The sequence below is a fragment of the Nomia melanderi genome, chromosome 3 (assembly GCF_051020985.1).
Source record: "Nomia melanderi isolate GNS246 chromosome 3, iyNomMela1, whole genome shotgun sequence".
Classification (NCBI taxonomy): Eukaryota; Metazoa; Arthropoda; class Insecta; order Hymenoptera; family Halictidae; genus Nomia; species Nomia melanderi.
In genome coordinates, this window is record NC_135001.1 from 5,007,627 (window position 1) to 5,032,980 (window position 25,354).

Genomic DNA, 25,354 nt, shown 5'->3' on the forward strand with positions numbered 1-25,354 from the left:
GTACTTTAGTTTGTAGGTTGAACGCGCAAAATATTATTTGAGAAGTTTCAACTTTAAATTCTGCCCTGCTCCGTTGATAAAACAGCGTTCTGTTGTGTTGGCGTTGCATCGACGTCAACGCAGATCGATAGCTCTACTCACGGTACGAATCTACAGTATCTTGAGAATGTTCACGGTAATTCGTCATCCGTTTCTCTAAACAGTTGGCAGAATTTGAGCGTTCGGTGTGACGATAGTCTGCCGTCGGCGTCCGTTCGTAGGAAAGCTAGAAGGCATTGTAGGGTACCTTTGTCAGATTAAAGTAAAGCGAATTGGTTGAAAAAGGAATCTAATACTGAGAAAAAGAGGGTTTAGAAACTGAAGGATAATTGATTAGCAGTTTCAACTACGTTTTGGATTCCCTGATCTCTTGAACTCCCCGCGGGTTTTTTCTTTCTCGCGAGGTGAATAACAGTGGTACATAGTCGAACCCCTGACCCCTCCTCGGGAGGTTCGCGCCTCGGCGCCTAAGCCATACCAAAGGAAAGAGCAAGACATTGCGGAAGCAGGAAGGTTAAGAGGACGGCACGAAAGGGAGATCGCGCCGTCCATCACCATGAAGCTCGTTGACCACGTGGTGAGGAGCTTCAAGGTGGCCAAGGTTTTCCGTGAAAATTCCGATCGTATAAACAGCATCGACTTTTCACCGAACGGGGACACTTTGATCTCTTGTTCAGAGGATGACCAGATCGTGATATATGACTGTGAGAAAGGCACTCAGGTGCGTACAGTCAATTCTAAGAAGTACGGTGTAGATTTAATTCATTTCACACATGCGAAGAACACCGCAATACACAGCAGTACCAAAATTGATGATACAATCCGTTATCTCAGTCTACACGACAACAAGTATATAAGATACTTCCCAGGACATAGCAAGAAAGTTGTGTCGCTGTGTATCAGCCCTATAGAAGATACATTTCTTTCTGGTTCTTTAGACAAGTCATTGAGACTATGGGATTTACGTTCACCTAACTGTCATGGTGTTATGAATGTCTCAGGACGCCCTGTTGCCGCCTATGATCCAGAAGGTCTGATTTTCGCTGCAGGTGTTAATTCAGAGTTCATTAAGTTGTATGATTTACGCAGCTTCGATAAGGGCCCATTTGTCACATTTAAATTGTCACAAGAAAAGGAGTGTGATTGGACAGGATTAAAGTTCAGCAGAGATGGCAAAACTATTTTGATTTCCACGAATGGTAGTACAATTCGATTGATCGATGCATTTCATGGCACACCGTTACAGACATTTGCTGGTTACCTAAACAATAAGGGAATTGCAATCGAGGCCAGTTTTAGTCCCGACTCGCAGTTTGTATTCAGTGGATCTACAGATGGTAGAGTGCATGTATGGAATGCCGAGACAGGATACAAAGTTTGTGTGCTAAACGGTGATCACCCCGCACCAGTCCAATGTATTCAGTTTAATCCAAAGTATATGATGTTAGCATCAGCATGTACCAACATGGCATTTTGGTTACCAACTGTCGATGAAAGTGCATAAACTTAATGCATTAAACAATGAGCAACGCTCTTAAGAATTTACATAATTTTGTGCAAGAATGAGACGCCGGTGTTGGAATGAACCCAAGAAGCAAAAGGACTCGCTATAATATCCAGGATCGGCCCGCTTGGCTCATTGGCTCACTTTGAGTACGTCATGCACTGTTTACGTATTTTGCCATCTTCATCGTCATGTACTTTATGGTGCGATGAACGTGACCATTATAATACCTTGTCAATATTTAAGAACCGTGATATACATTGCTTCTCTTCTTTCTCAAAGTATACTACAAATATTGCTAGTATTTGAATGTGTCATCTTGTGTACATAATTCCTTCTTGTGTACCTGTGTGTAATATAATGATGCAGAATTATCTACCATATTGCTACGAAAACTCTTCAAATTCTACATTTCAACTGATTTTTACATGATTAATGATTTTACACGAGCATTTTATTCTTGCATTGCATCTCTCGTTATAATTCCACAAAGTCATATTAAACATACAGAGTTTTGGATAATTACAGAAAACAAAATTGACACGTAACGCCAGTATTCTCTAATGAACATAACGTACGCATACGCAATTTTCGGCTAAGCAAACTTCTTCATGCGAGTCAGCGAACTTGAAGCGAGTTCGAAGCGCAGACAAAAAGAAAATGGACAAAATTTTGATGAATTCGTAACGACACTTGAAAAGAAATATCATCATATGCTATGTACACAATGAAGTTCCACGACACACGCAAATACGCGCAGATGTGCGTTCGCGTTCAACTCTAGGATATATTAGTATCCGAAAAAAAGGGGGAAAAAACGGTGGATCGTAGCCGCTGATATTACGTATGAAGAGATCGTTATGCTCGTGTTGCATCGATGGAAAATTAAGCAATTGGTTATGTTGTTTAAATTTCTCCCCAGTGGCCGTCCGAGATCAGGGATATTACTTTCTTCTCCGAGCATTGTCGTCGACGGTGTCTGCACGAAATTTAAATAATATGCAACGATACATCGTTAAGTGTGTAAAAAAGCGAAAAAAAAAACAAAAAAGAGAAAAACGATAGTTATCGAGCTTATTTATTGTGCGAAGTAAACACGGAGGACATTTAAAATAGTTACTTCGTTGACGGCAGTAAGGTATCACGTATTTCTACGACTTCCATGCGATAAAGGTATAATAATTCAGAAAGTATACTGCCAACGATGGCACTTACGTTATTACATATGTATTATTCTAGATATGGTATCGTTTTTAATCTACATGCGTGGAACCGGCGGGCCGGGTGAGAAACATTCGATGACGGTAGGAAGTGCAGTTAAGTCTAATCGTCTCATAGTAGTTCAGTAAAATTTTAATGTTTATGTCATCGCGATATGACATCTCATCTTTAACAAGGAAACAGGGCGCTATCGAACGGACAAGCAACGCGCATATACTCACGGTGCGGATAACCTTTTTTTCTCTTTCCAATAAAAAACAAACAAACAAACAAACAAACAAACAAACATACATAAGAAAAGAAACATTGTAAAATTGACAATCTTGTTTTCTACCACGTGCGCACGAAAAATAGCCTCGCCAAGGTTCTCTCTCTCTCTCTCTCTCTCTCTCGTTTCATATGTATAGCTATTTTATACAAAAGAATATTCAATAGTTTTCTCGTTGCTTCGAGAGGAATCCGCTCGGTAAACTGTTACACAAGTTTTCTGTGTAACCTGTATTTACAATTTACGTGTGTATACATTGTCTGCTTGCCTGTCCTCTGTTCGACTATACAGCCCTGTCTCCATCATACGTGTATATACCATTATATTCACAATGTCCTCTAGAATTTCTAGACGTTTTCCTTAACATACTTTATGCAAGAGTAGATAATTATAATATACTATACAAACAAAAAACGCGCGTGTATGCGTATACGTACGATTGTGTTTTGCGCATTGTTTATCAATTCTATCGACGACAGTGTATGTATGATATGTATGTGTATGCATGTATGTATGTATGCATGTATGCGTGTGTCACGTGATGCGTATATGTGCTGCTTGTCTGCTGATTACGTGCGTGCGTGCGTGCGTGCACGCGATGTGTGTTGGGTATGCGTAAATTTCGCGTCTGTACAAGAACGTCTCTTTATTATAACGTGAAACGTGTTTGCTTGTACATCTTCGAGTTTCGAGTGCATCATAATCGTGCGTCGAATGCGGGAGAGTTCAGCTCGTCTTGTAAAATAGTATTTTTCTAAATGGCGGAAACGGTGTGCGCGTAGTTAAATGTCGCGATTCTAATCAGTGTCGAGAACGAACGAAGTATACCGATTACATGTTATTTAAGAAACGCGTGCCGTGCGACTCGAGATAAAGAGATTCAGAGTGCGAGGAATCGCGTCTCTCAAAAAGTACCACGATCGATCCACGTATATAGATTAAACACTCTATCTCATACTGCCAACTTATAAAAATCGAGAATCAATGTCCCAACCACCGAAACAGAGAAAGAAAGAGAGAGAGAGAGAAAGAGAGAAAGAGAGAGAGAGAGAGAGAGAGAGAGAGATAGAGAGAGAGAGAGACGGTAATACCAATTTAATCGCAGACTTTCCGTTACTTGCGCAGGACATCATATATGCGACGAAAACACTGTGTTCCCGGATAGGGAAGGAAAACGACAACGGGACAATTTGTATATATACAATGGTGACAAGTTACGGGGCGGAATATCATCCGATCGTGCGACACGGAAACGGAAGACGGTCGATCGTGTCCCATTTTACCTGTTCGAAGTCGGAGGCGTGAATGGAACGTTTAACGGATTCTCACTTTTATCGAGATCAACTTTGACGTGCCACCCTCATCACTTTGTACATATATATATTATCTGGAAACGAGAAAAGAGAAATCGACAAAAAAAAAGAAAGAAAGAAAAAAGAAAAGAAATAACAACGGAGGAAAATAACAAGAGATTTTTGTTTCTTTTTCTTTTCGTGGATTTTTGGATGTTTCGTCAGTTTTTCCGACCGTACATTTTTCATTCTGTTGTGTTGCGCGACGTGGGACATGCGTGAAGACGAATATCGATGTGTGTGATTTTGATAGATGGAAACAGAAAACGGAGCGGAAGGACGTCGCGATTCAAGTGTACTGACGTTCCGCTTACGCCGTCTTCTCCTCCCCCTCAGCCCCCTCGTAATTGTCGATTCATGCGGATACTTAACATAGGGATTTAGAATTGAACGTAAGACGGTTATGCCACACCCGTGTGGCGGTTGAAGTTAACACTAGTTTTACTGAAGGTGTCGAATGGCTCCTGAGATTTTGTCTTAACCCTTTGCACTCGACAATAGTTTTTATCACATTCATTATTTTCTGACGAAATATGAACAATATTATTTGCAACTTACATGAAGACACTTCGTGCGTAAATTACGGGGCAGAATTGTTTTATTTCTACGCTTCATGTGTTGATACCTTATTCAACATTTTATATTGAATTTTTCATTTTATCATTTTGCTGCGTTTTTTGCAATATAATATTATTTGCAACTTACATGAAGAAACATTGTGTGTAAATTATGGGGCAGAATTGTTTTATTTCTGTTTCATGTATTAGTACCTTATTCAACATTTTATATTAAAGTTTTCATTTTATAATTTTTCTGTGTTCAATTAAATGGCAATTGAGAGTCGCCTCTCGAGTGCAAAGGGTTAACGCTAGAACTACCGAGCACTTAAATCGTCTTTTTAAATTTTCTTTCATTTTGACCCATCTGGTAGTTCTACTGTTAAAATTCCTTTCCGAGTTTAGTGGTATATTCTGAATTGACTTTTAGAGTTTTCCAATGACAATTATAAAATTAACACGTTGATTGCCACGGTGGTCACCGATGACCGGTGCTTTCAAATGACTTGAAAACAATTATACCTAAGATAACTGACATCCGATGAAAATGTTCAACAGCGTAAATAAATAAATAATAACGTAAATTAAGAATTGTAGTACCAAATATTTGATAATCATTTATGTCTTCGCTGCAAAAAAGATGACACATAAAACGTTGAAGATTTTCGTGGCAGTCAATGTGTTAACTACGGGAAATGTCCAAAATTCAATTGAGGATAATTTATTAAACTGAGAAAATAATTGTAAGTTAAAACTTGAAAAGGTGTCTTTTGACAACTAAGGTAGAAATAGTGTTAAAAGAGTGGTACTGGTGAAATGTTGATTTGGTAAAGAGGGATGATAAAGGATAATTGAATATTTTATTTCTCAGACACGATTGTTTTTGCATTGAAATTATTCGTTATCTCGTTGCGTCCAGCACATCTAACGCTTCTAAGTTCCTACGTTAAGTTATCGTACGAGTAACCGTCGAGTGTTTTATAAACGAATCGTAGCCACGGTCAGTACTAATGTTTAAAATCGAGGATTCACGTTTTTTGCGCAACTTGAACCAGCCGAACGTTACGACGAACGATTACACGGTAGAATGTCTTAGGGAACTAGGAACATACGTAATATCTTCCAACGGTGACACGAGAGTACGCACATTTCTAATGTTACATTTTATTACAGATCAATGTTGTAACTTCCATTTCGTTCTTCTGATTGTTTAACGCTGGAACTACCGAGGATATTATATGATTTATATGTAATGCTTATAAAAATTGTAACAATCGATTATTTTCAGTCCCTTCGTTATAGTACTCAAGTGAAACTATTTATTTTCAAGCTCATTTCGAATATTCAATGCGTTTAAAATAATAATTGCGAAACAAAAAAATGAAAACCAGTCATTTTAATTATTACAGTAGTTTTACTGTTAATATCAATAATTGCCAAACAAAATAATCGAAACCAATGATTTTGACTGATACACAGTAGTTCTAGTGTTAAAAAGAAGGAAAGAAAAATATTCTGATTATCCGATTAAAATATTAAAGTCGTCGAACACAATTTGATTCAACATGACCTTTACAAAGTGTGTACTCTAGGTATCTTTTTTTAAATTGTATATGCTTTTCACTTTCCTACCCATGCAAGTAGGTAGCGAATAAGGGTTACAGTTCAGAACGTAAGATTGTATTATATACGACATACGAAAAGGTAATCCGTACTGTTTTGTATAATTGTATATCGCAGGAATCCATTTAAGACAGTAAACAAAGAGAAAGAAAGAAAGAAAGAAAGAAATGGAAATATTTAGTGATCAGGTTTATCTATGTTCCAGTTCGCTAAGTCTAGAAGAATATTAATGCGAACAGACGAAATTCTCTTCCATTGACAAATAAACGTAACAACATATCAAGCGCGTTTATTGACAAATTTTTCATTACATGTCTTTGAAATATGTATCTAAAAACAGAAACGACTATGCATACATTTGAATTTTCCTTGCTGATTAGCTCAGCGCGCAGAGTCAATTTTTATTTTCTTTGAAACGAGAACAACTGAGTAAGAAACACTTTCACAGAGCGAACGAGATTTTACCGAAGAATAATAATAATAATAATAATAAAAAAGAAAATAGAAAAATTCCAATAAAACACTTTTTTTGTACATCGAAATTTGGTCTTATCATTTTATTTCTATATTTCGTTTCCGACGTCGATTAGGTTACCACCTTGTCAATGAACAACCCAATATTAAAGTATAATTTTTTTCTACAGACGATTCTTTCATAATTATTCACATTCTGTATTGATTTTAAGATTCATTAGTGATACTACTATATATATATATGTATATATGTATATATGTATATATGTATATGTATACATATATATATATTATACAGCGATGAAATCGCTCGAAGCTAAATAATACGTGTGTTAATATAACTTGAAAAGTAAAAAAAAAACTAGCGGTGGAGTTTCTAGCAACTAATGCTGTTCGAATGTTGCGAATTTCATTTATACGATTCCCCTGGTGAACATCCGTTTTTCTCCCCATAGCAAATTTCCCATTTGTGATATAACGATAGAAACCGCAGAAGTTTCGTTCGAATTCGGTATTGTCTTTGATAGTTTATTTTTATACTTTTGTAGGTTGCATCTGCCGCATTTATCGCGATTTATTTGAGACTATTCGTATAGTGCAATACGAACGGGATATTTGTGAATTACAAAAAGAAAAAGAAAAAATAAAGAGAAACCGAATTGCACTCGTGATCACTGTCACAAGAATCGTTTCATTTATGACTGTTTGTAGTTACGGAAATCCAACGTACACGAATATTGTAAATCGTAAAACAGGTTCTTGAAATAAATCCGAATAATATGTATGATATTATGTCTGTTGTATTTTACGAAGGAATTTTTTGGATATTTCAATATAGTTTGAGGAGGACACAGACTTTATCGTCCCTTTGAACTAAACGATAAAATGACACGTACAAATGTAAACCGGGTAATTTATAAAAAAGAATAGTAGTAGATGTTAGAAGGATTTTGATTTTTAAAGTCTTTAGAAATTGTTGAAGGAACATTTTAATCTGGTACTGATTTAACAACTGTATTATTATCGAAAGAGTTTAATAATTCAAATAAAAGAAGTGTGTATCTTGAAGTACTCTCATTGGATTTTTAAGATTAAGGTTTAAAGTCGTATTCATTTCATAGTTTTATATCTAATAAAATAGATTGATCTTGAAAATAATAGGAATGATCATTGAAAAAGGTCGTGATCACCAGGTTTCTTATTTTTAGAATGAAAATGAACATTTAGATTTTGTTTTTCAAAATGATCATTTTTTCATAACACTTCCTACATTCAATATAATTTCTTTTAAATTATTTTTATATTATATTCAAAAGATAAAAAATATTTTACAATTATTTTATTATTTTGTTATTTGTATATGATATAATGCTTTATCCTTATCAGAGATTGAAACTGGTGCTCCTGACATCATATCACGACCTTCTGAAGTTTTTGGAAATGCTATTACACTTTTTATACTCTCTGTATTGCACAGCAAGGACATTAAACGGTCCAATCCTTGAAAAAGAATTAAGTTTTAAATAGTAATTGGATTAATTCATTGTTTATTCGATATTGTAAGTGAAAATACCTATGGCGATTCCACCATGGGGAGGTGCACCACACTCCAAGGCATCAAGCATATGTTCCAATAATGACTCATCTATATTTAACATTTTTAATATTTGTCTTTGCAAAGACGGTTCGTGAATTCGTATCGATCCTCCTGCAATCTCACAGCCATTTATAACCAAGTCGTAATGCAACCCTCTTACCTGTAATTACATGATTATTTTACTTAATCTTAAATGCATCGTGATAGTGATTACATTATTAAATAATAAAAGTACTCTTGTTGGATCTTCAGAAAGATACTGAATATCATCTGGATGAGGTTGCGAGAATGGATGATGTGTAGCTTCTAGTTCATTTGTCTCATCATTAATTGAAAATAATGGGAAATCAGTGATCCATAACATTTCATTGCCAGGAGTTCGAATTGTTTGCCCTGAGCTCTCTAATATATTCGTGAATTGCACACGTACTCTTCCTAATAGTGTTTGCTACAAATTTACAAACCAAATTAGTATATTCGTGAAAACTGTGCAATTTGTAATTTGAAACTTACCGTGATAGACTTCTCCCCGCAAGCTAAGAACAAAACATCCCCATCCTTTAAATTTAGTTTTTCCCTCATATTTCCTTCTACAAAAGTGGAATAAATTTTATTTGATGCTGCTGCTGATGATTTCTGAAGTATTTTTAATTGAATTAATTTTGCAGAACCACATTCGCACTGTAGTTTGGAGATAGATTCTCTGGTAGATTTTGTAAGAAAATTCTAGAATGAAGATGAAGAAACACATAAAGAAAATACTGCATACAAAAATAGATGGATTTATACAGAGACATAAATTTGTTTACAAACATACATGTTGATTGGGAAAAACTAAAGCATAAATTTCAAGATTCTCATTCCACTTTATTTTTAAGGTCTCTTCCATTATAGAAGGGTCAACTGCATTTGTAAGCCTACAAAGCTAAAATATTGGTATCATTAACTTCAATAATAAATAAAACAATTTTCAATGACATATACAAATCTTACTTGATATGGTATCCTTAAATCTGGCCGGTCTGAACCGTACAGTTCCATTGCTTCATTAAATTTGAGTCGTTTAAAAGGACTGGCTATAGGTTCTGCTTCTTCAGGCCAAGAATACATTAATAAATTCTCAATTAATTCCATTATCCCATTGCAATCAACAAATGACATTTCTAAATCTAGCTGTAAAAAAATGTATTTATAAATTATAGCTTGTTCGTATTGTTATACATTTACAAGAAAATACACACCTGCGAAAATTCAGGTTGCCTATCGTGTCTGGCAGTTTCATCTCTGTAACATCTAGCAACCTGAAAATATCTGTCAAATCCGCCAATCATTAATAATTGCTTAAACTGTTGAGGACTCTGGGTTAGAGAATAAAACTGTCCTGAATGTTGTGTCGGAACAATGAATTCTTGGGCTCCCTATATATACATTTAATAAATTCTAATATATAGTTATTCATAGAAATGATCACCTATTACAACATATGTATTGGGTTGATGCAAAAGTTTTGACATTTTTTTTGTAAGAAATAAAAAATATTCTTAACCATTCACTGGTTAAACTAAAATTAAGTAGAAACGAAGAAATAAGTGTCCTTTACGCATGTTATAATAGTTTAAAAACAGATGTATGTTTCAAAAAAACAAATGTGTCTGTTATTCATATGCAAAAAACATCAAAATTTGTGGGCATCAACCCAATATTATTTCAACATACATACTCCAGGAGTACATTTAAATAATGTTGGCGTTTCTATGTCCACGAAATTACATTCTTTAATTAAGTATTCTCTCATCTTTCCTATAACTTGAGAACGTAATCTTAGATTCTTTTGCAATTCGGGATATCTCAGAGCCAAATATCTGTGTTTCATTTGCGTACTTTCCTTTGCTTTGGTGGATTTTGCAATAGAAAATGGAAGATCTGGTTTTGCTAAATTCAAAATTTCCAAGGATTCTATATGCACTTCAATATCTCCAGTTTTCAAGTTTTTATTCTTTTGTCCCTCTGGTCTCTCGTACACTGTACCCACTATATTTAATACACTTTCAAGAAACAGACTACTAACCAGCTCTTTCAAGTCATTTCTCTAAAATAAAAATCAATTCTTACATTACTGTGTCATATTTGTTATTAATGGATTACATATGTTAAATTACATTATTTGGTATTATGAATTGTGTAAGACCATAAGCATCTCTTAATATTATAAATTTGTCCATTCTTAGATATGATATCCACCCGCATAGCTGAACATTCTCTCCCACATTTTGAATGTTTAATTCACCACACGTATGAGTCCTTGAAACAAATTTGTTAACAGGTTGTACATATTGTTTTGTCAGGTCTTGTTTTGTAATAGCCAAATCATGAGTGCAAGCTATTAAGATTGAACAATATTTTTTCATAAACTGAAATAAAATTGAACATGTTATTTATGAGTTATCATGCATATATTTTTTACAAATGAAACTTACATTATGTTTATGTAATTTGTTTTTACAAAATAACTTGAGGAACTGATTGCCTAGTATGATGGAACTCCGAAATTTAAACATTATAATAAATTATATTATAATAAGATGATTGTGTTTATGATTTATAAATATGATGCTGTGATGAATTCTAATATTAAATTTGTATGCGAAGTAAGTAAATTGGTATCATAGTAATCATAATAGTTTACATCAAAAACAAAGATATATTGACACTGTGCATGTACTTAATTACCCCTGTCCAATTAAATATTTCAATTGCACATATATTACATCATTATGTTTGTAACTTATCTAATTGTAGATATAAGTATTTATTGATAAACTATTAGTATGTATATACTATTAACGTCACACAAAATTCTTATAGCAACGAAACTCCGGAGTTCTTTAAAACCGACTTCTAACGTGTATGCGTACGGAAAATGTGTTTCATGAATTACGAGTATTTTTTAACTCTGTATTTTAGTTGGTCACCCTGATTACAAAAGCTTTGCCGAAGATTTGTTTGGCGTGAATGTTTGGTGTTTGGATATACGTCAAACTGATAAAAAATGGTATACTTAAGAATTATTAAATAAAGAAGGTATTGAGATAGCTTATTTTATATTTATTACAATAGTTAATGTTATTTTTCAGTTACCATTGTCGTTATTAAAGACAGCGCAAAATCATCCTATGGTATGTTTTTATCGTATATGAAAAAGAAATATATTTTCAACACGTATACCTATTTAAGTAATGGAATATAATATTTTACAGCTTGTTGAACTAAAAAATGGAGAAACATATAATGGACATTTAGTTAGTTCCGATAGTTGGATGAACATAAATCTCAGAGAGGTTATATGTACATCTAGGGTATAGTATCATTATTTTTGAAATTAATAATATTATACTTAGAAAGACAAAATATGCAATTTAAATACGATTAATTCAAGATGGTTATGTTTAAATTTTTTATAAGTATTTGTAATAGAAGTTCTACATATAACAAATTTTAATTAAAATTCTAACTTCCGATAAATTTTGTTTGTACATAAACTAAATAATATAAATTAATTATTCGTGGAAGTGCAATTCTTTCTATGTTTGAGAAAATTCATGAACACCTTACAAGTGATCACTTCATTAAACTGTTTATATCGGATCTAGGATGGTGATAAATTTTGGAGGATGCCAGAATGTTATATTAGGGGGACTACAATTAAATATTTACGAATACCCGATGAAGTTATAGACATGGTAAAAGAAGATGTGCAAATGAAATCACGAGGACGAGGAGAAATGAAAGGCAGAGGACAAAATCAAAGAGGACGTGGTAGTGGAAGAGGTACTCCCCATCTCACATAGAAATATTCATAAATAAAATGCGTAATTCTTTTGAGTTGTATGAATATTGTTGTTTCATTATTTTTTTAGGTACTTTTGGCCGTGGTGGAAGAGGTCCAGCACCTCTTGGTCGAGGTGGTGGTAATCCAGGAGGAAATAAACCACAGAATAAGGCAAGAACTAAATAAATCTAAATAATGTTATTATTTTAGACTAATTTAGTTAATTAATAGATATATTTTCTTGTATTTTATTTTTACATTTCTAAAAAAAATACAAATCTATTGTGAACTGCATTATTATCTCTTGAATTGGCACTTTGATTTTCATAATTTTGAAATGTATTATTGGAGACATGATTTTGAACAATTTTTTCCTTTACATGGAAATAATCATGAAAAACTTTTGCTATTACTACACTGAATTCTGTATTCATGAGCGCGTCACTTCCTGACAAGAGAGAGAGGGAATATAATCTTGGCAATTTTATAGTACATGCGTCTCCCCTCCTTCCATACCAATATCTATTATTTAAATGTAATTCATTTCTATATATTATACGGATCAACATTAAAAACTGTCACTACTGAGTAGAGAACTGATAAAACTTTTGTAGAGGACAGTATCCATGTGTAACCTGAGGAGCTCGAGGAGACCAGTGTGACTATGAAAGCCTTCTATTGACAACATATACAGGAAAAAGTTGTTCAAAATCATGTCCCCAACAACATACTTGAAAATCATCAAAATTAGAGCAGGCGTAGCACATCAACAACTTGACCTTTAAATTTAATGATCATCTGTACGTCATAGATACATTACCGACATGTGAAGATACAAAATAGATTAGGAATGAATTGTTTCAAAGATTTTTATATTTATAAAAATTAAATTAGATTTGTACATTAAAAGTTGTGTTGATATACATACGTACTTCGATGAAATGCATGTGACGGACACTTTCATAAAATTATGTATTCTATTTGTTAATAAATGTTAATGATCTTCCTACATTGAAGTTCTAAAAAATTTTACATGTATTTCAAATATCAACCTTAATATATACTGTTACCGTATAACGATACTCTATTAGTAATATTCCAGAATAAAGTATATAATAAATTCTAGTCTTCGTAAAAAAAAATTTATTTCATTTACACATACTACAGGACAAAACGTATACTCCTTAATTCTATTATACACAATTCTTATCCGCTAATTGTGGAATTCAAATTAACTAGTATTTTACAGTAATAACATGAATTATTTATTGTAGCTTTAAAAGAATAATAATTCAGCCATTATAATTCACTTTTGCGTCAATCGTTCTTGAAGTTTGTCAGATGAATGAAAAGAGATTTGCATATAGATACAAAATATGATTTATATGCTCAACATGAATACACAATGATAAGTGTATTGAATGAATGTTTTTTCATAATCTGGAACAAAAAGAAAGGTATTGAGATGTCAAAATGAAAAAACTTTACTATAATTTACCTTAGTAATTATATTTACCTTACGTGAGAGGATTTCGAAGTTTATAGTTTGTAAATTGGAATTTAATTTATCGTCCTTCGACTGAAATAAGGAAAAAAATAAATTAGTTGTAGAATTAAAATATTTTCTCTAAATTATTTATGTTTCAACATTCTTCCTATAAAAATAAACTTACTGTACGAAGCCAGATCTATCTCATCCGGTAATTCGGTAATGTTGACGTCGAATCTTTCCTGAACATCATTTAAAATTTTTGCATCACTCTCGTCGCTTACTAAAGTAATAGCAAGACCCTATAAAGATTAATAAATTATTAACATCGAAATAAATCAAAAGATATAGATTATTAGCTACATTAGCTCCATTCACCTTTGTACCAAAACGGCCAGCTCTAGCTACTCTGTGGAGATACGTATCTGAATCTTCAGGCATATCATAATTGAATACTATGTTTACACGTTCAATGTCCATACCACGTCCAAATAAATTCGTGGCTACTAGAATTCGCTAAAAACGTATAGATAAGCTGTTACTCATGAAGTATCACATTTTAATATGATGGATGTAATACTTATCTAGTTGAATAATTGAAAAATAATTAAAGGATATTTACTTTTTGGAAGTCTTTGAATTGTTGATATCTGGATAACCGTTCCTCTTGCGTCATGCCTCTGTGTATTCCAATGGCGGGGAAATTTTGTTCTGTTAAAAGTTGCGCCAAGGCCATACACCTTTGTACAGATTTTACAAAGATAACAACCTATAGAACAATACACGTGTAATTGATTCAATATTTACTCCAGAAATGTGAAAGTTCCGAACGAACAACGAAATTTTCATATATTCCATTGGACAAACCTGATTGAATTCAAGAACATCTAGTAATTCAAACAGCTTCTTATTTTTTTCGTTCTCCTTAAGTTTCACGTAATGCTGTTGTAGACCGTGCAACGTGAGTTTAGCTTCATCATCCACATAGACTTCCATGGGCTACACAAAGAATGTATTTTACAAGATTACCTATTTTACCCTAACAATTCTCATACCGTGATAAGTTTTGTGACTCAATAAAAGGTTTTCTTTTTTGTGTACTCTAACATATTCGAAAACATAATTGTAATCATCTCCGAAGTTAAAACATACTATAAAAAAAAAGAAGTAATAGATGCAGATTATCAGAAAATAGAATCATTAAAATAGAACGAAATACTTTTGAGACAATAAAATTATGTATCTACATAAACAATAATATATATATATACACATATAAAAAAACAACAAATGAATCAGATGATGCGAAGATGTAAACATTAATTTTGTTAATGTCCCAATTTCTCCCGCTTCCTTGATAATGACCATTTTTTTTGTCAATAACTATAAAAGAAAATGTATTAGACACACTTCAGAGAACTTTCCGCTCGAGCTCTCATTTTTTCAATTATTTTGTCGATCGGATTATCATTACTGGTTACATACGGTCCGGCGACTTCCACCTCTGGGTAGTGCCAACAATGAAAACTCAGCAGTCACCCCAACAGAAATAAGATGGCGCACCCATGAATGTTCTTTGTCACATCCGCTGGCCACTCGATGCTAAACCTCTTCTCCCAAAATTCTGGCGCATTCAGAATGTATGCCCAAAATTTGCCACGATTATTGTTGGTACGCCCGATATATCACAAAACTTTAAGGCTTCTGGGATTCTCTAACATCGCGACTTAATTAGCTCATGATTTGTGATACACGAACTGATTAATGCATTTGCTTTTTCACATACAGATGACCACGATCAAACTATGCATTTTTTTTTTTAACACTTCCATTGCTGTCCAATTTCACTCCTATTACTCGAATTACGGACCTCCGACAAGCTTTTTGTAAAGGATCAAAATGTGTCGCTTTCAATTACAATACATGAAACGCTAATTAATTTCTAGAGACATATATATAGATGCCACTTAATATGCCATCAACACTGGTAAATTCCTCAATCCTAGCTAACCCCGGGTTCCCCTTAATCCTCTTGCATCTTCTTTCTTGCGCTCTTCTGTCTTCAGGTTGTCTTGAAGTCTTCTTAGCCCCCCACCCAATTCGAAAAGTGCTTTCAATGCTGTGCTCTAACGCATTTCAAAAATCTACTACCCCTCCCTCGCACCTGCCACGATTATTGAATATTACAAACAATTGAAATTCGTTTTTCACCCTAACCCAATCCCAATAAACATGATGTTCTTCCCAAACATTTTGCACGACATTACATTGAACTTTTTGGCAATTTCATAATGCAGCAGACAATAAAAAGATTTGAACATCGAAGATTGGAACTAAATGAAATCATTTTTTTTGTAATATTCCCAACGTCATCTTCAGTTTGAGAAACGACACTAACTGAAGATTCTCATTTCCATTTCACGAGCAGATCTCGTCCAGTAAACGGAGGAAACCTTTGGAGCAGTAACTCTTTTACGTTTAACTCGTAGAACTTGACTTTGCAAAATCCAAAGACATTGAGGGGCTTATTTTCGTTATTGAACTCTGTGTCACTCCTTCAAAGTGTTGTCTAACTAGCCTAACCCGCGGGTGCGCCGTCAACGATATTTAGAGTACGGTCAGAGATTTGTCCTGGGTATGAATACAGGGCCAACGAAGTAGGAGCAATCGAAGATCGAAGTGAAGAGGAAGATTGGTTAATTACATCTTGCATAAATTTTTTGCAGACAGGACGTATTTCCTTGGATAACGTAGCGCTGAACATCATGACTTGCTTGCCGTGCGGTGTGCTTCTAAATATTTCCTGTACATCCCTACGCATGTCTGTAAAGATAAATTCAAAATGAATTTATATTTTGACATTTTTCATAAAGCGAATTATTATTAGAGGGAAAAAAGAAGGTGCATTAAATTTATAATTACCTAGGAGTTCAAGCATTTTGTCACATTCATCGAGTATAAAATGTTTTAGGTGCTTCAAGTTTAATTTCTTATTTCGTACAAGAGCGAGAATACGACCGGGAGTACCGACAACGATATGAGGACACGTGTTCTTCAAAACTTCTTCATCTTTTTGAATTGGCAAGCCACCGAAAAATACTCCTACCTGTAATTCCATAAAAGAACATTTCATTGTACAAGTGCTGAACTTTCAAGTATTTTTCAGTTATTACAAGTAATAAAAATCTTCTTCAGTGGTGAGTGGTAGTAATGAAGGTGTCATCATTATTTACTAAGATAGTTATTTCATCATATGAAGATTCTTTAATATGAACTTAATTGAAATACTATAATACAACTCGTTGATACATGTGTAAAGCTTACCTTTACATGAGGCATATATTTGCTAAATCTCTCATATTCTTTGCTTATTTGGAAAGCAAGTTCTCTTGTGTGACACATGACGAGAACATAGACTTGGTTTTCAGTCAATTCTAATTGTTGCAATGTAGCTAACACAAATACTGCAGTTTTTCCCATACCAGATTTTGCTTGGCATAATATGTCCATGCCAAGCACTGCTTGAGGAATACATTCGTGTTGAACTGTAAAAAATGTTATATGTAATTAATTGAGTTCTTTTTTAAGGGAAACATTCTATATGTTTATGTAATGCATCAGTGGTGTATATTTATACGATATGGATCATTCATTTGAAATCAGTTGTCCCTATCTATTATCATCATTCTATTTATTAAATACGTACTAAACACACAGCAGGAACATTGCGGGTGAAATATTAAAAAATTAATTATTAATATTTTAAACAGTTTAGAAACAAATTTAAGTGATACTGTTGCATGATTCACTCTGTGTGCTTTGAAATAAAATATTATATTTACAAATATAGTTACCTTCAGAAGGATGCTCAAAACCGCAATCCACAATTGCTCGTAATATTTCAGGTTTAAGAAGGAAATCCCTGAACCCGCTACTGTGGATAGATACATATGTGCCTTTAACTTCCTTCTTAGCGGGAATATCCCCACTTCCATCAACTACTTGTTCAGTCTGTTCCTCGTCTTCATAATCCAAAAGATCATCATTATCCGCCATTTTTATGGGTATGTATGTATTGAATTGCACCTGAAATATTTAATATGATATTCTAAAAACTCTTTACATGATCAACATATTTCTTTAATCATTTCACTGCCACAAGTCTTCGCAAAAATCGCGCTTCTTTCGTTTCAGCTCAAAAATTGAATAACGCTTTTCTACTTTTAAATAAACACATAAATGTGCGCAATCGATCCATTTCCTCATTTCTAAGCAGGTATTAAAAAAGATAAAAATAAATAACTAAAAAGAAAGCAAATAAACTCAATTAACCCTACGAACCAATAGACTGGCACTTTCAAGTAATATAATGAAGAAGCGTGATTACGCAGCTTGGCATTAAAACGGTTAAAGTAAAAATCATTTCCTTCAAATCGGTATTATATTTCGAATAAACTATACGTAATTTTAAAAAATAATATATATACATTAATATCTGTATCGCATTTTTAATATGTGATAAAACATTTCAGACATTATTTATGCAGTTGGACTAAGTTCTTTTAGGTTCTAAACAATAAAATTAGGTATATCCGAAGTAAAATATTAACACGAGCATCAATTATTCTTATATCTTTTCTTCATAAATAAAAAATTTCTTTAAATGCAAGAAATAAATTAACAAAGCGCTTGTCTGGAATGATAACGATTTTTGTAGGAACTATACACGTAATGTAACCGCCATTTTAGCGACGCTATGCTGTTCACCGCTAGACCGAGTAAATATAACGAAAATAAGTGAAATACTAACAATTTTCACGTTCTATTACAGCTTCGATGTATAAATTTGAATAGAAGAAATATGTGTAAACTTAAAATTTTAACTTATATTATTCATAAATCCCAAATATGATCGCGTATTGTATAACGTTGCACGTCTACAAAACAAACACTTGTGTATCATTTAATTCGAAGAATGTAACAAAGCGGGTAACGAAACTATTAATTCCTATTGAAACTTCAATATATTTCGCATGCAAATAAATATTTCTTTGAGTCGGATCGATTTTTAATAAATGATAAAAAATGGATTACACGCGATTCATTACACTTACCTCTGAACGCTACTTCGACAAACTGACGCTATCGATATAAGCACCACGTTCACTTCACATATGTAACTAATTCCGGAAGACTGGTGCTGCCACCTGTTAAATGATATACCAAAGAAATACAAAATAAATCTATTATAAAATACTGTAAAATGTATATTTCTTTCACGTAATTTAATCCAGCAAATTATATTATAATTTTAGTTAATAATTATCACGAATGAAAGAAAGTACGAGAATGAATAAATCATTAATAATGAGCTTGGCGCGATTATGAAGTATCCCGGATATGATATTTTGGCTACTTATAAGGAATTGGCGGTTTTTTAAAATTAAAATTGAAAATTAACTTTCAACCAGAGAACATGTGACAAAATTTACATTGTTTGTTATATCTATCCTATACCTCGTCTGTGCTTATACTTACTCCATACCGTTATTGTCGCATTAAAAAATAAATTTATTAAGATAGTTAATAAAAGTCACACAAGATTTTTATACCGGACAAAATTCCGAGGAACCATTTTCTATATGCATATATTACGGAAATTTCCGATCTCATATTCTATGCTAATTTACTATTCGTCAATATGATTACACATAACCAATCAAAATCATAAATAAAATCGTTAGTGAGGGATCCTTCTTCCCCTGTGCCAATCTGTTCATCATGTGAACAGCACCAAATAATTGCAGAATTTTGTAATAACAAAAACAGTGTGCAAAAAAGTGGTAATACCGTTTCATAATTATGTATTAACCCTTTAGCTACTGATATATATTCACAAATGTTTATCTAAACGTGAAAAAAAAAAAGAAAAGTTGTACAAATGCTGATACATTCATTTCTTATCTTTATGTGATGATTTATGTGCATAAGCATAAACATAAACAAACACTCTACGCACTTGTTTTATCGACGCAATCTCGATAAAATAAATAAAAGTAAATAAGCGACCCCCGTTCCATAATTCATCAAATCGTTTATTGACGACAGCCGTAATTAAAAGGTTATGGCACTCAATTTGTTGTTGTAAAATCAAAATTGTACAGAGAAGTTTCGTTTCTATAAGGTTACTCTTTTAATGTATGGCAAGGGCTTTTCTCTCATCATGTTTACAGTAGATAAGTATACTCTCTTCTTTACCGTTTAGTCAGGTGACATTGTAACTTATCGATAGTCGATAAACGTTGCATGTATTGTGCACTACGTCATATAACATGTCCTTGGTGCCCGTGGAGGTTGTTGGGCGGTGCTGCTAATGAGAAATGGAATCGTAGAAGGAGTAGGAAAGAGTGGGAGATACATCTTGATCTGGCTACACTGTGAGGAATCCTATAAAAGATGAAGACGGACATTATTGATCCATGGTGTGGAATAGAAACTCCAGAGATCAATGACAATAAATGCGTTGATCATTTTGAAGATTCCTTTGTGGAGTGTCAGTCAGAGCACTTAAAATTAGCCGATTCGGAGGAGTATTTGAAGAAACTTTGTAAGCAGTTAATATTTTTTACTTGTTTTGAAAGATTTAATGAAAATAATGCTGAACATATTGTAGCCATTATGCTTAGTTGTTAATTAATGACCTTGTTTCATTTTTTACATATTTTAAGTATGGTATGGAAGTGTATAAGACTTTTGCAATACGTTGTAGATACTAAACTTAGGAACCTTCAGAAAGGAACATCAAAGAAAGATTTGATAACATCATTAGTAGAAGTAAAAGAAGATTGTATTGCTCGTTTAATAACATCTGGTTATAAACTTGAATTAGAAGAGGAAACTGAGTTAACTTCAAATCCTTTGATAAGACACATAGCACCTCATTTACAAGTAACTATAATAATACTAAATGTAGTTATTTCAGGATTGAAATACTTTGTATAAAATAATATATTTATACTTTTAGGCCTTAACTACCAGTGAATCAACTCATCTTTTAAAAGCAGACATTCTTCAAGTAATCACAGAAAACGAACAAGAGAAAGAAATAGAAAAAGCATTTACAAATAAATAAAATCTAGTTGTCAGATTAAAAGTTCATAGTAAGAATTTATTTTCTTAATCAAATATGCCGAAAAAATCATTATCCGGAAAAGTATTCCTATTAATAACCGGCGCAAGCCGTGGAATTGGGAGACAAATTGCAATATCATTTGGTTCGATGCTAGAAGAGGGTTCACATGTTGTTTTATTAGCAACAAATTTGAATGGTTTAAAAGAAACTGCTAAAAATATTCCCAATAATATATCTGTGGACACTGTTAGTGTTGATCTAAGTAAAGCAACAAAAGAAGAATTAGAGAGTAAGTATAATTATGCATGTATATTGTGAAAGTGATAATATATAACTTAAAATATTAAAGAGTTATGAGAAATAGCATTTTAAATATTTTTGAAAGCAAAATGATACATTACTTTTTCGCATAGTCTATCTTTTTTAAGTAATAATATTGAATCATATATATTTTAGGTATTATAATGACTTCTCTGTCTCAAAAGAATAAAGAACCACAACAATTTGAAAAAATGGTTATAGTACATAATATTGGTACCATGGGAAATACTTCTCAAGCTGTAGATGTTGCAACTGATATAACTGCATGGCATAATTATTTTGATTTAAATGTTTTTATTCCTGCTATGTTGAATAATGTTTTGATGAAAATATTTAATGAAGCCAAAAATGTTAACAAAACAGTTATAAATATAACTTCATTATATGCTCTGGAACCATTAAAATTTGCAACTCATTATTGCACTGGTAAAGCAGCACGGGAAATGTTCTTTAAAGTAATAAATTTGTTTATATACACATTAGTTATTCATTACTTAATATAATTGTTACTTATTTTCTAATTTTTTGTTATGAAGGTGTTTGCATTAGACAATCCAGAAGTGGATGTATTAAATTATTCTCCAGGACCAGTTGAAACTGATATGTTCCATGAGTTATGCGAGAAACACAGCGATGATGCAATAAGAAAACAATTCAATGAAGTTGTAACAAATAAAACTATCTTAACGTGTGAACAAACAGTTAACCAACTTGTAAATGTTCTTGAAGCTCATAAATATACATCAGGTGATCATGTTGATTATTATGATCAATTGTAAATTATATGTGAATCTGTTCTGGATTAACCACATTCCAATAATATTTTTATTAAACTGTTTAAAACAACTAATTAAAGTTTTATATTTTATTTCATGTTTGTTCTCACTACATTGTAAAATGTATACAAGGTGTTTGTAATTAAATAATTATTAATAATAAAAAGATTAAAATCTTATCTGGTATTAAATTTTCCTACTTTTTTGTGCGTATCTTTGTACATTTTTTTGTAAACATCATTAAAAATAAAAGATTATTCATTATCTTGTATCAATGGCTCATATACCATACGATTATGCTTTTTATTTTGTCTTCGCATGTTTATCAGTACGAGTATTTCAATAATACAAATTCCAGCAGATACCAGCCAAACTGGTAGAGGATACGTAGGTGGCATAAAATGTGAGTATATCATCCCATACAATGAAGTTGCTGCAGATGGTATTAATGTTTCTATAGATACTACCAATGAAAAAACTTTACCTGCAGAAATGTATAAACATTAATAATTTAATATTAAACAATAATAAATGGAATTAGTTTATATATATATATAAAATACACTAGGCTTCTTATATTTTGTAATATTTGCATTTTGATAATTACAAGAATATTTCTTTACTCGTAAATTTGTCAAGTCTAGCACTTTTATAATCTATTTTCCTTTGTTTTTTTTTTATGCGACATTTAAGACATTAATATTAAGTACAATTCATACACATGACAATATCGATATAATTAAAAATTTCATAACGATTTTTACCAGTGTCCTTTGCAGGTATAGATTTAGATAATATAGTACGTATCATTGGAGTAGCAACACCACTGAATGCACCAATAGCTGCTGATAAATACATGTGCCAAGATTTCCATGTAAAACTTTGAACTAACGAGGAACATAAAATTGAAAATAATGATAGCATAGTTATTGCTTCTTCAGAAAATCCTAAAACAATTATTTCTTTTCAAAGATTTTATTTATTACTCCAAATTTATTTGTTAAACTATTTATCATTAAACCTGTATATGTTGTCAAAACATTCACTCCAAATATTATTCCAAAAGTTATGAGAGATAACTTAATTGCTATAAAAATGGAATATTTATTTACATCCCAGCCAAGTCTGGCACTTGTAAATAAAAGTCCAATGTTCATATCTCCTGTCAAAATTAATACTGACAAAATAATGACGATTATGCAGCACCAAACTATGTATCGATTAAAGCCATCTCGTTTTTTAGTACATGTACTAATAAGTTCCTTAACTAGATGTATATCGAACAGACTCCCTAAAGTTATCTACAGAAATAAAAAAAATGTACTAAACAGAAAATATTTGCTAATCCATATTTTAAAATAATATCATTGTTGATAGAAGAATACGTACAGAATTTCTATTGCATATAGTCTCAGGAGTTAAACAGCAAATATAAGATCCTGCTAAAATGCAACATATAGTAGCAATACCAAATACATATGTATATCCATATGTTCGAAAGATAATAGGGCCAATTAATAAACCACTTATAACACCAACAAATATTAAAGTTTCCATCCAAGCTAAATGCTTTGCTCTATCTTGTTCATCTGATATATCAGAAATATAGCAAATAGAGCCCAATAAAATTATACAAAATCCTCCAAAACATGCAGACGGAATATATGCAATTAATAAAAACCATGGACTGATATCCCAAATAGTCATAAAGGAAAAAATGAAATATGTCAGAGTTACACCTGTGATACAAAAATATAACAACAAATTAAAAATATTTTTTAAGATATGATATTAATACTTGAAATATAAATATAATACCTATATATCCCAATATTAATATAGGTTTTCTTCCATGTTTATCACTCCATGGCCCCAAAAATAAAGATAAGAATGCAGGAAAAATACTTTGAATAAAAGTTTGAGAAATTAAAATTACAGTTGCTTCAGGTTGTACTTTTGCATCTATTCTCAATGCTTCTGGAGAACTACTATTTTCATGCATAAGCATACACTCTGACTTATTTATATTTAACGTTACACTACAAACACGATACACTATCAAATCTGTTAAAATATTACCTAAAATTTTAATGTAATATTAATTTTACTTTACTATTAAATAAATAAATAATAGCAAATTAATTTCAACTTGTATAATGTGTTTGAAACATTTAACTTCATTAACATCAAACTCATTAAATTCCTAACAACAAAGAAATATTGTTTTTAAATGGTATCCTACTATTTTGATATTTTGTTAAAATATTTACACAAATATTTAAAAGAAGTATACTGTAATTACTTGATATTGCTTGAGCAAATATTAATATCATTAAAGGTGGTTCCACCAAAACATAACGTTTCCATCCTGTTATTCTTTGATCCATTCTATTGTTTAAAGATTTTGTCTAATAAGTATAAAAATAGCACCAATATTTCACTATAAAAAAAATGATTACTTAAACATTCACAACAATATAGTACATTTAATATAACAAAGCTAATTGCACCTTGCGTGCATTGCAAATTCTTGTCGAAACTGCCATATCTGATTAAATGTCATTATTTAATTCTTTGCGTATTTTAACGCGATACGTCATCCGTTGTAGTCAGCAGATGGCTTTATATTATTATTGTGATTTTTAGTACTGTCAGAATGCATGATAAGGTGAACTTTTATAAATTCTATTCTGTACCAAGTCCTCTCATCAGGATTGAAAACTTTAATGTGCCAGATGAATAATGCAGTTGAACAGCTGACAGGAAAATAGATCCATATTAATAACACGCTAATTAATCGGGAGTATACATATAAACAGATAATATATAGTTTCTGTCATATTGTAGGAAATAACTATATAGTTTGATAACTGATGGGGATAAAATAAGGCGGCTAAGCAGGCAACACTGATATTGTTGTGGATTAGGGGTGTCGAATTACCTCCTCTCAAGTTAATGACTCTGGATCAACAATTTCTCTAAGTACCTACCTACCTATAAAACTTTGTTCAGGAGTAGAGCTCTGAAAGGAATGCGGGTCTTATTGCTTAGCTTCCATCTTTTCTCATCTCATTTTTGATACTAATTTGCTATTCGTTAATACGGTTACACATAACCAATCAAAATCATAAACAACATCTCTAGCGAGAGATCCCCCTTGCATCCCTGCACC

General features: G+C 32.3%; 6 protein-coding genes across 15 annotated transcripts; 3 read left to right on the forward strand and 3 right to left on the reverse strand.

Annotated features, from left to right (window-relative positions):
- The first annotated feature begins 163 nt into the window (after positions 1-163).
- Wdr82 (WD repeat domain 82) lies at positions 164-1,692 on the forward strand. Its single transcript, XM_031988327.2, has one exon. It carries the CDS (start codon positions 596-598, stop codon positions 1,541-1,543), a length of 948 nt encoding a protein of 315 aa, XP_031844187.1. The 5' UTR covers positions 164-595; the 3' UTR covers positions 1,544-1,692.
- A 6,283-nt stretch (positions 1,693-7,975) lies between these two features.
- Positions 7,976-11,260, reverse strand: AspRS-m (aspartyl-tRNA synthetase, mitochondrial). Of its 2 annotated transcripts, none has more exons than XM_031989669.2 (10): positions 11,113-11,260; positions 10,795-11,046; positions 10,356-10,724; positions 9,877-10,053; positions 9,629-9,808; positions 9,453-9,560; positions 9,149-9,361; positions 8,871-9,083; positions 8,612-8,795; positions 7,976-8,538 (listed from the first exon to the last, which is right to left on the reverse strand). In XM_031989669.2, exons 1-10 carry the CDS (start codon positions 11,191-11,193, stop codon positions 8,381-8,383), a joined length of 1,935 nt encoding a protein of 644 aa, XP_031845529.2. In that variant the 5' UTR covers positions 11,194-11,260; the 3' UTR covers positions 7,976-8,380. The 2 variants fall into 2 exon arrangements, with proteins under 2 accessions (XP_031845529.2, XP_031845536.2); XM_031989676.2 differs by having other exon boundaries at positions 10,795-10,936; positions 11,113-11,255.
- A 268-nt stretch (positions 11,261-11,528) lies between these two features.
- Positions 11,529-13,480, forward strand: LOC116432688 (U6 snRNA-associated Sm-like protein LSm4). The gene is made up of 6 exons (XM_031989919.2): positions 11,529-11,687; positions 11,770-11,811; positions 11,893-11,991; positions 12,286-12,463; positions 12,553-12,635; positions 13,079-13,480. Exons 1-6 carry the CDS (start codon positions 11,685-11,687, stop codon positions 13,124-13,126), a joined length of 453 nt encoding a protein of 150 aa, XP_031845779.1. The 5' UTR covers positions 11,529-11,684; the 3' UTR covers positions 13,127-13,480.
- Positions 13,481-13,590: 110 nt separating this feature from the next.
- On the reverse strand, positions 13,591-19,160 carry Hel25E (ATP-dependent RNA helicase 25E). 2 transcript variants are annotated; one of them, XM_031989781.2, is made up of 11 exons: positions 19,068-19,160; positions 17,808-18,039; positions 17,278-17,498; positions 16,876-17,059; positions 16,658-16,776; positions 14,821-14,952; positions 14,576-14,722; positions 14,332-14,469; positions 14,138-14,255; positions 13,981-14,043; positions 13,591-13,904 (listed from the first exon to the last, which is right to left on the reverse strand). In XM_031989781.2, exons 2-10 carry the CDS (start codon positions 18,007-18,009, stop codon positions 14,030-14,032), a joined length of 1,275 nt encoding a protein of 424 aa, XP_031845641.1. In that variant the 5' UTR covers positions 18,010-18,039; positions 19,068-19,160; the 3' UTR covers positions 13,591-13,904; positions 13,981-14,029. The 2 variants fall into 2 exon arrangements, with proteins under 2 accessions (XP_031845641.1, XP_031845652.1); XM_031989792.2 differs by lacking the exon at positions 19,068-19,160 and adding an exon at positions 18,764-19,035.
- A 1,124-nt stretch (positions 19,161-20,284) lies between these two features.
- Positions 20,285-22,361, forward strand: Sptr (Sepiapterin reductase). Of its 2 annotated transcripts, XM_031989852.2 has the most exons (4): positions 20,410-20,560; positions 20,978-21,374; positions 21,542-21,861; positions 21,943-22,361. In XM_031989852.2, exons 2-4 carry the CDS (start codon positions 21,140-21,142, stop codon positions 22,183-22,185), a joined length of 798 nt encoding a protein of 265 aa, XP_031845712.1. In that variant the 5' UTR covers positions 20,410-20,560; positions 20,978-21,139; the 3' UTR covers positions 22,186-22,361. The 2 variants fall into 2 exon arrangements, with proteins under 2 accessions (XP_031845793.1, XP_031845712.1); XM_031989933.2 differs by lacking the exons at positions 21,542-21,861; positions 21,943-22,361 and adding an exon at positions 20,723-20,901 and having other exon boundaries at positions 20,285-20,560; positions 20,978-21,237.
- LOC116432587 (putative peptidoglycan muropeptide transporter SLC46) lies at positions 21,940-25,255 on the reverse strand. 7 transcript variants are annotated; one of them, XM_076365469.1, is made up of 7 exons: positions 25,177-25,255; positions 24,485-24,622; positions 24,001-24,221; positions 23,572-23,921; positions 23,204-23,483; positions 22,947-23,129; positions 21,940-22,666 (listed from the first exon to the last, which is right to left on the reverse strand). In XM_076365469.1, exons 2-7 carry the CDS (start codon positions 24,547-24,549, stop codon positions 22,437-22,439), a joined length of 1,329 nt encoding a protein of 442 aa, XP_076221584.1. In that variant the 5' UTR covers positions 24,550-24,622; positions 25,177-25,255; the 3' UTR covers positions 21,940-22,436. The 7 variants fall into 7 exon arrangements, with proteins under 7 accessions (XP_076221584.1, XP_076221583.1, XP_031845610.1 ...); XM_076365468.1 differs by having other exon boundaries at positions 24,001-24,261; positions 25,177-25,250; XM_031989750.2 differs by lacking the exon at positions 25,177-25,255 and adding an exon at positions 24,879-25,112.
- Positions 25,256-25,354: the final 99 nt, after the last annotated feature.

Excerpts from the sequence above, each read along its gene's own strand:
- Wdr82 (XM_031988327.2), top strand. The coding sequence starts at position 596 with ATGAAGCTCGTTGACCACGTGGTGAGGAGCTTCAAGGTGGCCAAGGTT.
- AspRS-m (XM_031989669.2), bottom strand. The coding sequence starts at position 11,193 with ATGTTTAAATTTCGGAGTTCCATCATACTAGGCAATCAGTTCCTCAAG. Across the intron at positions 9,362-9,452 it reads TAGTTTTTCCCAATCAACAT|AATTTTCTTACAAAATCTAC; the intron begins GTATGTTTGTAA and ends TCTTCATTCTAG. Across the intron at positions 8,539-8,611 it reads CCATGGTGGAATCGCCATAG|GATTGGACCGTTTAATGTCC; the intron begins GTATTTTCACTT and ends TTCTTTTTCAAG.
- Sptr (XM_031989852.2), top strand. The coding sequence starts at position 21,140 with ATGCCGAAAAAATCATTATCCGGAAAAGTATTCCTATTAATAACCGGC. Across the intron at positions 21,375-21,541 it reads AACAAAAGAAGAATTAGAGA|GTATTATAATGACTTCTCTG; the intron begins GTAAGTATAATT and ends TATATATTTTAG. Across the intron at positions 21,862-21,942 it reads CACGGGAAATGTTCTTTAAA|GTGTTTGCATTAGACAATCC; the intron begins GTAATAAATTTG and ends TTTGTTATGAAG.
- LOC116432688 (XM_031989919.2), top strand. Across the intron at positions 11,812-11,892 it reads CAGCGCAAAATCATCCTATG|CTTGTTGAACTAAAAAATGG; the intron begins GTATGTTTTTAT and ends AATATTTTACAG. Across the intron at positions 12,464-12,552 it reads AGGACGTGGTAGTGGAAGAG|GTACTTTTGGCCGTGGTGGA; the intron begins GTACTCCCCATC and ends TTATTTTTTTAG.
- Hel25E (XM_031989781.2), bottom strand. The coding sequence starts at position 18,009 with ATGGCGGATAATGATGATCTTTTGGATTATGAAGACGAGGAACAGACT. Across the intron at positions 17,499-17,807 it reads TTTTGAGCATCCTTCTGAAG|TTCAACACGAATGTATTCCT; the intron begins GTAACTATATTT and ends CATTTTTTACAG. Across the intron at positions 14,953-16,657 it reads GCAAAAAATTTATGCAAGAT|CCCATGGAAGTCTATGTGGA; the intron begins GTAATTAACCAA and ends TTCTTTGTGTAG.
- LOC116432587 (XM_076365468.1), bottom strand. The coding sequence starts at position 24,569 with ATGGATCAAAGAATAACAGGATGGAAACGTTATGTTTTGGTGGAACCA. Across the intron at positions 23,484-23,571 it reads CTATATGCAATAGAAATTCT|ATAACTTTAGGGAGTCTGTT; the intron begins GTACGTATTCTT and ends TTATTTCTGTAG. Across the intron at positions 22,667-22,946 it reads TATACCTGCAAAGGACACTG|GTAAAGTTTTTTCATTGGTA; the intron begins GTAAAAATCGTT and ends ACATTTCTGCAG.